Source organism: Peromyscus eremicus, chromosome 8a, assembly GCF_949786415.1.
Source record: "Peromyscus eremicus chromosome 8a, PerEre_H2_v1, whole genome shotgun sequence".
Taxonomy (NCBI): domain Eukaryota; kingdom Metazoa; phylum Chordata; class Mammalia; order Rodentia; family Cricetidae; genus Peromyscus; species Peromyscus eremicus.
The window spans coordinates 36,867,056-36,877,536 of record NC_081423.1 but is presented as its reverse complement, the minus strand read 5'-3'; the positions used below and the strand labels follow the sequence as shown (position 1 = coordinate 36,877,536).

At 53.6% G+C, this 10,481-nt stretch overlaps 1 protein-coding gene across 1 annotated transcript; it reads right to left on the bottom strand.

Annotated features, from left to right (window-relative positions):
- Positions 1–1,246: 1,246 nt before the first annotated feature.
- Irf1 (interferon regulatory factor 1) lies at positions 1,247–8,442 on the bottom strand. Its single transcript, XM_059269337.1, has 10 exons — positions 8,237–8,442; positions 7,136–7,227; positions 5,497–5,596; positions 4,605–4,781; positions 4,470–4,519; positions 4,238–4,370; positions 3,948–4,070; positions 3,457–3,506; positions 2,481–2,616; positions 1,247–2,219 (listed from the first exon to the last, which is right to left on the bottom strand). The coding sequence occupies exons 2-10, from the start codon at positions 7,220–7,222 to the stop codon at positions 2,095–2,097; spliced, it is 981 nt and encodes a 326-aa protein (XP_059125320.1). The 5' UTR covers positions 7,223–7,227; positions 8,237–8,442; the 3' UTR covers positions 1,247–2,094.
- Between the last annotated feature and the right edge of the window lie 2,039 nt (positions 8,443–10,481).

Here is a 10,481-nt window from a genome sequence, read left to right as displayed (position 1 = left end):
TGGTTCAGTCTGGAAAGTGCTTGCTTTCCAAGTGTGAAGACCCGAGTTCCATCTCCAGGACCTTATAAGTCAGGTGTGGTGGTGCACATTGGTAATGCCACTGATAGCAACGTGGGAGACAGAGGGAAGTGGACCTCTGGAAGCTCAGAACCCAGTTAGGATAAGCTGCCCAGTGAAGGTCCGGACCAGAGACCCTGTCTCAAACACTGGAAAGCTCCTGAGGAATGGACACCTAAGGAAGCTATCCTCTGACCTTCGTGTGTACATGTGCATGCCTACACACTTGCTGTCTGTAAAGTTGAATAAGGTTTTTCTAATGCGTCAGTCTGCTGTAGGGTTGGTATTCAGCACTGTTAAAATGATCAGGTGGGCTTGGACTGCAGTCGGTGCCCCTGTCCGTCCGTCCGACCGTCATTCAGATCTGCCTCCGAGCTATACCTGTTGTTTAGTACAGGTGGGTCCAAACCATGGTCGCTGGTCACAGGGAGCTATTGAGATTTTCACCACAATTAAAAACCAAGTTCTTGAAGGTACCACTGGACACACTTCAGGTACTTAGTTCCCAGGCATGACTAGCATCAGTACAGCAAAGACATCATTTCCATCAAGTGAGACCTGGTACGGCAGGCCTCGGGGACATTGTCCGCACTGGTGTCGATTGTCAGGATCGTATCAACTGTTCATTGTTTGGAACAGCACCTGTTCGTTCAGCACAACAGAGGCCGTGCCAGAGCCTAACAGATAACCGGGGCCCGGAGTTCAAAACCAACTCCCAAGCCTAATGACCCGAGCTTTGACCCCAGGACCCACAAAGTTAAAGAACCAATTCCTGTGAGTTGGCCTCTGACCTCCATGCGTACACACCAAACAAACAAATACAATGTGATTAAAACAAACCAAACTCAGCAGGCAGAGGCAAGCAGACCTCTGTGGGTTTGGTCTGCATCGTGAGTTCCAGGACAGCCAGGGCTACTTAGTGAGACCCTGTCTCAAAAATCCAAAAATTAAAAAAAATAAATAAATAAAAACTTAACTCCATCCTGTGGCAAATGAGTATAAATGAGCATGTCCCTGTGACATGGCATGACTCCCCTCCTCCTGCCATCTTCTTGACCATAAGTGGAAAGATTCATGACAGATGCATGTCAGTGCTCAGCCAGAGCTCAGGCAGAATGCCAAAGATTCCCATCAGAATGTTTCCATAAAAAGTAAAACAGATTACAATTTCTAAGTAAAAAGCCACACGCCTTGTAAACAATTAACTTTTTATAAAAAGACAAATATACATATTTACACAGATCCATAGGTGATCAAACACAATTTAGTAGTTAGGTGGCGTTTCCAACAGTCAAAATCACGCCAAGGCGCTCACAACCCCCTCCCTGGGCCTGCCGAGCACTGCCAAGGCCTGAGAAGACAGTGGGCACCAGGCAAGGCACTGTATAAATAAACGGGAAGGCCTAGACTTGGGGAGAAATGTTAGTGTACACCTCTGATCAGAAATGTGGCAAGGTCCACAGAGAAAGTGCCATGTTTTTTCCTGAACCCCACAGCCGGAGCAGGCAGCGAGGCAGAGCTCCTCTGAGGCTAACGGAGCCCGGCCTCACAGGACTCCATTTTCTTCCTTCACATTTCACTGGCTCTGGAACCATCCCAGGGCTCGGCTGGGAAGGGCAGCAATTCTTTGGGAACAGGACTCACTTAGTGCAATTGTCTCCTAGTGCAGAGCCAGCCCTGGGGTCAGCGCTGTGCTCTTTCTGAGGTCACTGGCCTGTTTCCCTCAGGGCCAGCCCAGTGACAAGACCCTCTCCAGGCAACAAGGCTTTAATGTCCTCTACCTTACACCAATCTCATAACTCCAACTCCATCTTCCCGGGAGTTAGGGCCAGCTTTACCTCACAAGAAAAACTCAGACCCTGGTCTTCCAAGCCCTGAGCGCCCACTGACCCAAGGAAGGTCATAGTCTTTTCCCTGCTTGGCAGTGGGGCTATGCTTTGCCATGGTGTCCACAGTAGTCTAGCTTTCCTGTATCACAGCCACCATGATGCCAGGCCTTGCTCATCCAGAAGGGCAAGAATGGGTCAGGGACCCAAGCTACGGCGCACAAGGAATGGCTGGAATGGGCAGCCTGGCAGAGTGGGTCAGCAGGTTGTCCATCCAGATGGAGTCCATATTCTTCAGATCTGTGAAGACACGCTGTATGCCCATCCCAATGTCCCCTAGAAAATGACCAAAAAAAAAAAAAAGCTTCATAAGGAAGAGTATGAGAGTCCCACACACGTTGTCCACAGCAAGCAGCAGGCACAGCTCGTCCTTCCTTAGACCAGCCTCAGCATGGGAACCAGCTCACTGCTGTACCTGCTGGCCCAGTTTAAAAAGGATCTTTTATCTGCTTCTGCCTCCCTCCAAGCGTTTTCCAGTCTCCATAATTATGGTTTCTTCCTTCTCCCAGAACCCGTAAGGACCTGGAGACCTCTTACCTCCGGGGCTGTCAATCTCCGGTTCCTCCTTGCAGCTAAAGTCTGCATAGACAGAAGAGGGCTGGGCTCCTGGCTCATTGAGCAAGTAGCCTTTGCCGTCTACGCTTGTGGGCTGCCAATCGGACTGCTCCAAGAGCTGAGGAGAGAACGTGAAGCCGTCAGCTGTCTGCGGTGCAGCCCCACCCTGTGGCCCTCCCCTCACTGAGCTAACCCTTCCCCCAAGCAGAATCAGGCCCTTGAACATTACTGGATTCTCCAACGGGTGACCATACGCAGAACGGTTCAGACAAGGCCCAAGTGTCGGGGAGCACAACGCTCCCTGGGCCCTGCTGGCCTCTGCACTGTCACTGCCCCTCTCTTCCCATCCCCACCCTCTGGCACGGAATCTGCCCGACTTCCCTCAACTCCGGGAGGACGCAGCTAGTGGCAGGGCAGCTTAAAGCAAAGGTTAGCATAACAAGCCAGGAAGGCTGAAGACAAGGAACTAGATCCACATCTCAGTGTTCTGTGCTCCCGGGCCAGAGTCAGGATTAAACTACCTCAAAAACTTTTAGTCACTTTGAAAACGGCAAAAGGAAGGGAAATGCAAAAGAACTTGCTAAGGGAAAAAAAAAAAAGTTTTAAATTTTTTTAAAAAGTCATCTTAGTACAGATCCCAAAAGCTGATTATTGGAACCTGATGTGCCTTTCCCAAACTCGAAGGGTTGGGCATGCTGGGGCGGAGGACACAGTTGCTGATGGGGATTGACTCACAGCTGTCTGGGACCCTGAGGCTTGCTTGAGGATGGCCTGCTGGAGACTAGGCTTCCCACCTGCCGAGGCAGCAGCCCCCCACACACACATGGGGCGGGGGTACTCGTGGGGCTATGCAGCCAAGCGACAACAGCACCTGCCCACACTGATTTGGAAGCCCCCACCCCCACCCCCACCCCCGGCTTGCTCTCTCTTCCCAGATGCGGTATGGAAAGGGATTTACCTTCATGATGTCCTCAGTTAACTTTCCTTCCTCGTCCTCATCTGTTGTAGCTGTGAAGAAGGGCAGAGGTTGGCCATGCATGTTTGCCCTGCAATTCCACCCCCCCCCCCCAGCTGCAGCGCCCCTCACCCTGAGCCTCCCAACCAGCATCTTGCCTGCCCCGGAGATTCCAGAACAGGACACTGGCCTGATGACTCACCCTCCCCAACTATGCAGCAAGGCCGAATCCCACCCCTTCACTTCCTTCCTCACCCTCAGACAACTGAGGGCAGAGAAGCCAGGAGCTCTAGCCACCTTTGACCAAGATCTGGCCTGATTCCCTCCCTCCTGGCCTGGAACACACCAAAGCTCTGAACTGCCTTCTTGGGTCCCAGGGGCTTGTTTCGTGATCTGAGGGCTGGGTTTAGCAGTGCCCAGTTCCAGCTCCATGAGCTCAATGGCATGCATGTTTCTAAGCATCCATTTACCCCTCAAGACCCAAGAGTACACACCTTCAGAGGTGGAGGGCATGGGCGACACCTGCAAGTTATACAGATCGCTGGTGCTGTCTGGCATAATTTCCATCGGCATGTGCCAGTCGGGGAGACTGCTACTGACGACACACGGTGACAGGGCTGGAGGAGGGTGCAGCAGAAAGCGCAGGTCAGGATGGCATGCTTTCTTAGTCTGCAATACATCCACCCTGCAACCTGCCCTAAACAGGCTACTCTCTGCTACCATGATGCCTCCCAGACCCAACCCACGCGCTTCCCTCGCTCGTCAGATTGGCGGGCGACCTCACCTGGAGTCAGGTCTTGCTCCACATCCAAGTCCTGACCCAGGTAGCCCTGAGTTGTGTAGCTACTGTGGTCATCAGGCAGAGTGGAGCTGCTGAGTCCGTCGGAGAAGGTGTCAGGGCTGGAGTCCCCACACAGCTGCAGAGAGGGAACAGCTCAGGCCTGTTGTGGCACTCTTCACTGCCCACCCTACCTGACTGACCAAACCAAGGCTGGGCTGCTCAGAGCCACACTCACCTTCCTCTTGGCCTTGCTCTTAGTGTCTCGGCTGGCCTTGGATTTTCTCTCTGCAGGACAAACAGGCTGTGAGCCCCAGCCGATCTTCCTCCCACCCTCTTCCCTTCCTTCTGGGGACCCTGTGCCCTTGGTCACCTTTCCTCTGGTTCTTGGTGAGGGGTGGCAGCATCCGGTACACTCGGACAGCCGAGCTGCCCTTGTTCCTGCTCTGGTCCTTCACTTCCTCGATGTCTGGCAGGGAGTTCATGGCACAACGGAAGTTTGCCTTCCACGTCTTGGGATCTGGCTCTTTTTCCCCTGCTTTGTATCGGCCTACAGAACAGGAAAGGGAATGCATCCACCAGCTGCTCCCTGGGCTGGGATGGACCCCAGACATCCATACTGGTGAAAACAAGCAAAACCCACTGGTGACAGGCCCTAGGGGTTCTCCTATGTCCAGGGTTGGCTCAGATATCCAGCAAGCATGTGAAGGGATCACTTGAGTGCCTCTATCCCAAAATGAGCTCAATGTCTTGGGCCACCGACAGTCTCCCTGCCAGAGACTGCTAAGGCTGAGGCTTATCTGATGTTTCCAGAGTATAGTGGGCACAGAGTGGGCAACATGGACCGTTACTAATAGGTCTGAATTGGACTGAGAGACTATTTCCTTGTTTTTTGTTTGTTTATTTGTTTGTGATCCTATTTCCTAAAAGCTGCAAGGAGGCCCCCAACCTGATGAGGCTTGGGCCAGGGACCTTAGTGTGCACCCTGAGAAAGGAATAGGAAAGTCTCCTTTGGTACCCTGACTCACAACTGTCTCTTCCAGGAACAGCTGTATTCTAGCTGAAGGCATGCTTTCTAAGATTTTTGCCTTTATAAATCCTCCGGGCACTTGTTAAAAACAATAGAGTCTGTCCTAGAGAAACACAGGTGCACCTCATCCCCTGCTCCAATAATTCTGCATGCTGTGTTGGGGAGCTGGAGCCACCCAGAGCCTCCATAGTGATGGCCTCCCCTTGTCTCTCCTCTGCCCCGCCACCCTGCACACCTGTGTGAATGGCCCAGCTCCGGAACAGACAGGCATCCTTGTTGATGTCCCAGCCGTGCTTGGCAGCATGCTTCCATGGGATCTGGAAGATCATCTCTTCCTGAATAGTGTACACATTAACACTGTGTCAGCTCAGAGACCACAGGTTTTGTGGCTGAGTATGCCCAGCCCCCAAGTATGGGAAAAGACTGACTTCCCCTTTTCACCCCAACATCTGGCCTGGATTGACCCATCCTGACTGCCTTAAACAGGCCATTCTGCATCTGGCAGGAAGGGTCTGGGTTCTGACGAGCCACAGCACCAGAGGCTCAGCAAAGACATCCCTGCCCTACACACCTGCTGCAGATGTGCTAAGAGCCCTAAGAAGCCCCCCTGCCCTTCAGCCCTGGCCTGGCAGGTCTCTGATGCTTTTCTCTGGCTCACAACACTGCAACACAGGAACTTCCTGCATTAGTGTCTACTCAGGACACCTGGAACCGCTGACTCCTTCATAGGGTTCTGGTCATACCCCCAACGGAGCCCTAGACCAGACATGGATGCTGACTGCCTGTGTAGTGCTGGCCTATGTACCTCAAGGAGAGAGAAAAGGTTTTTGGGGTGTGTCAGGAGGCTGTTTAATTTTAATAAAAAGACTATGTATGGGGACAACAGCCACAATGATGAAGGTTTTGTGGTTTGGGTTTTTTTTTTTAATTTTTATTATTTATTTATTTATTTATTTATTTATTTTGGTTTTTTCGAGACAGGGTTTCTCTGTGTAGCTTTGCGCCTTTCCTAGAACTCACTTTGTAGACCAGGCTGGCCTCGAACTCACAGCGATCCACCTGGCTCTGCCTCCCGAGTCCTGGGATTAAAGGCGGGCGCCACCACCGCCCGGCTTATTTTTATTTTTAAATTTGTGTGTGTGTCAGGGGTGTTTGCAAGCCAGGGTGCTTTTGTGGAGGTCAGAGGGCAACCTGCAGGAGTTGTCTCTCCTTCTGTCAGAGACGTGGGGATCAAAGTCAAGCTGTCAGGCTTGGCAACAGGTGCCTTTCCCTGCTGAGCTGTCACCAACTACACACACTTTCTGTCAAGTCTGTCTGAGTTCAGTCGTGGCTTTCACACTTTTCGTGTGATCTTGTAAGCTGCCATAAAGTGCCTCAGTTTCCTCATCTGAGACCCATCTCACAGGACGACCATGAAGATTAACATGCACAATATTGGTAACCTATTTAGACGGGGACCAAGCACATATGGGTAATTATTACTACCCATGCTAGTACTGTTGCTAAGTCTACGTGGTCTACGCTGCCGTGTGTACCAGCTGTGGCTTCTTGGGCCACAGTAAGTGGGGTCCCCTACTGAGCCAGCCCAGCATCGCCTGTCCGTCTAGCTGGAGCCGTGTATCATATTATGTGCACAGCAAGTTTCTCTCACTCTGCAGATGCTGAGTCTTGGTGCTGAGAACTGTGCCTCTAGGAGGGTGGACTGGCCACAGCTTCAGGAAGGAAAACACAGGAGGACAAGTCCGACCTTGCACGTCCTGGCATGCAGCACCCACTGGGAAATACATCTTCCTGTTCTCCTATCCACTAGGGAAACTCTGGTCCCCAAGAGGACATGGTTTAAAACTGGCAGAAAGACCCAGCGTAACACTCACTTTATTAATCCAGATCAGCCCCGGAATTTGGTTGGAATTAATCTGCATCTCTAGCCAGGGTCTCATTCGCATCCGAGTGATAGGCATGGCGGCTGGAGGGAGAAGACGGGAAGGTCTGTGTTTGGAAGTCTGTTAAACAATCCTGGGCACTGCCCCGATCCACCCAAGGCCACTCAATTACCTTCCCCTGCCCTCACACCCTGGTCATTACCCTCCCCCTGCCATCAGCCAGGTACCAGGTCCTACAGCCATAGAGAAGGGACCCTGTAACAGAATGGAACTGCTCTCCAAATCTCCCCACCATTGTGGGCAAAACCACCTGTCCCTTCTCTCACCCTCTCCCAGCCAGTCTCAGGAGGTGACAAGCACGCAAAGACTGGATGGCTTCAGGACTTATGTGCAAAAAGAGCCCAAATACACAGACATTTCAATGCCAGAACTTTTCTCTCAAAGTGCAATCTTTGAGGGAAGGAAGGGACTACTTTTGTTTGTTGTCACCTGCAGCTCTCCACCTTCCAGGCTGGGCAAGAAAGTCACTCTCCATCCTGGAGCACTTCCCCCAACATCCCCCAATCCAGTCTATGGCCCCTCTGACAGCCCGTGCCCACAACGCATAGGCTGAGGCGCAACCCCTTCCGGCCTGGTTTCCCCTGCTGCAAAGAGAAGTGGCGCAAGCGACACCTGTGGCACCTCCTCCCGAAACCCCTGTCGTTCACGACGGGGTCCAGCCACTGAGAGCAGCGAGCCAACCTCTGCCACCGAGCACCGTGGGTCCGAAACCTGGGGCCCAGGCGCCAAGCTTCGGCCGCCAAAAGTGTGCGCGGGCGCACGTCCGAGACCCCCCAGCACTGCTCGCCGATGCGCGCGACGGACGCTCTGGGCCACCAAGAGGCCCCGCAGCGGCTCCGCGCACGCAGACCGCCGAGCGCAGCCAGGGGGCGGTGCACGCCGCGGCCCGCCTCCCGCCCGCTCGCTCGCAGCGCCCTTCCGAGCCCGCGCGCCACCCCGGCCCAGGGTGTCCATGGCCCCCACTTCCTGGTGTCCCGCGCGCCTTTTGTTCCACGCCGCCCGTCGGTACCCGCGCAGCCCCGACGGGCTCACCTTTGCAGCAGGAGGATCCACGCAGGGTACCCGAGAGAGTGAGGCACCGGTTGCGGCGTAGGTACGCGATGCGCGCAGAGAGCGAGCGATGCCAGGGATGCTGGGGTCCGCTGACCTTGGTTTAGCAGCAGCCCGGTTCCGTTCGGCTTAGTCTCAGAGCACGTCCTACCTCGACGAAGGAGTAGCGCGCACTGGCGAGTCCGTGGCGCCGCCGCCGAGAAAACTAAACACTTAGCGGGATTCCCCGGCCCGGGCTCGACCACGCCCCCGCCGGGACGCTTGCGCTCGCCCATTGGCCGGTGCCGCCTCATCATTTCGGGGAAATCAGGCTGTTGTAGAGCTAAGCAGCAAAGGGGAAGTACAAGGAGGCTGTGCTCCCCACCCCCTCGGGCCCGCGCCGCCGCCCCGGGGCTCCGGCGGGCCCGCCCCGCACTCCACTCCACCCCCGGCCCCTTCGCCTGTCTTGGAAAGCGAGGCTTTTCTCGTTCTGCACGCTCCTAGCCCGCTGGCTCCAGTGACAGTCTTCCCCCTCTCTTCCACCCGGGACCTCTAACTCCTGGGTTTCCAGGACACCTGCTTCCCTCTCCAGAAGGGACCCCCGGGACTGAATCACCCTGAAAATCAGTCTGGTAATGAAGTGTCAAGAAGGGAGGGATTCGGTCCCTATACTGTACCGGTCCCTATACTGTGCCGTAGGTGACATCTCTCAACGGTCCGTCGCTCGGCCGCTCTGGGAAATTGAGGCAGACGGCTTAGCCTGCTGCAGGTGCTATGTGGAGTTGTTTCTCAGTAGGATCTCCCAGCCTGGACTCTGCAGGCACAGCTGTCGAAGGACGCAGGGAATCTTAATTTCCTTAACCACAAAGTGGCAATAGCCCCTTTGCTAGTCTGCGGTGATGGGAGAGATCCTGCTGGGGAGAGATGATGTGTGTGCCCTACCTGGGCACAAGATGCTGGTGTGCTTTCCTGTACCCCACGAGGTTTTTTTAGCAGTGACCAAGGTGACCCTCCTCCCTTGTATCCTTGGGACTACCGAGACCAAAGGAGTGGAGGGAATGCAGAAGTGGCTAAGACTTGCTTCAGCTCTACAACCTCACCGTAGCCTTTGGGAGAGAGTTACTATCCTCCCTGATAGTATTGAAGTCATTTCTGAGTCCCCAAAGCCTGGCTCTGGAGGCGTTCTGGGCAGCATAGAGAAACTGGCCAAGGCGTTGAATCTAAGAAACAAGAAGCCAAGTCCCAAGGGGTTGGCACAGGCTGTGTGGGTTAACGGGTGCTCACACGTAAACCTTGCCAGTTGGCTCTCCTAGTGGCCGGGTTGGTGTGTTCCATCCAGAACTCTGGTGCGGGGGCCCACAGAGATTCCATAGTGCAGCCTTATTCCACCGAGCTTGTTTTATCCTGTAAGGCATAGGATTTTTGGCCAGAGGCTAGGTTACCAGGTGCTTTATACTTACAGGATGCTTTGCTGCAAGGCGTGATTACCAGATGTCTTGAGAACTAAGGAGGTGTTGACACTTGGCTGTACTTTGTACCTTAAACCATGATGTCCTTGAAAGGGGGAGATCTTTTTACCCCCTTGCTTTGGGTATATAAAGGCTGTGAGCAATAAACTCAGTCATCGTCGTCGTCGGTGGTGGTGTTGACCCAGATCCCTCCCAAAGCTATCCTGTATCTCCTTTTCTTTTGCGTCTACCTCTCTCTCTGTTTCACAGCTATCATTTCTCAATTCCACACTCCCCCCTTTCAGAACCATTCGACAGATCAAGCTGAGCGGGGACTCGGCACTCTGGTCCCTCAGGCTTCTTCCTTCCCTTCCTCACAGCTTCTGACTCACAAGTAAATCAATCTTCTGTGGTGTCATTCTCCTGTGTCACTTTCCTTGCCCTAGCTGCCCCTCTAGGACAGCACCCAGTTGGAGGGTCACAAGCTGTAATACATCCATTGATGAATGATTGTACCTGTCAATCATTTCTCTGGCTCCTACAAGAGGTTGAGGAGCTAGGAGAGTCAAGATGGCAGTAGGACCTTGAAGGAAGGTACTGAGACTCTGGAGTGAATAGGGAGGTGAGATCTGGGATATTTGAAGTGGCAAATAAGGGTGAGAATTGCTGCAGGGACCAAGACCTTCTGAACAAGTGACTCAGAGTTGTGACACCTGCTTGCTGGGCAGCAGATAGATGCTTGCTGTATTGAGACAGCCTGACGCCACCATTGGAAAATTCAAAGTGAGATTAGGGAGGGG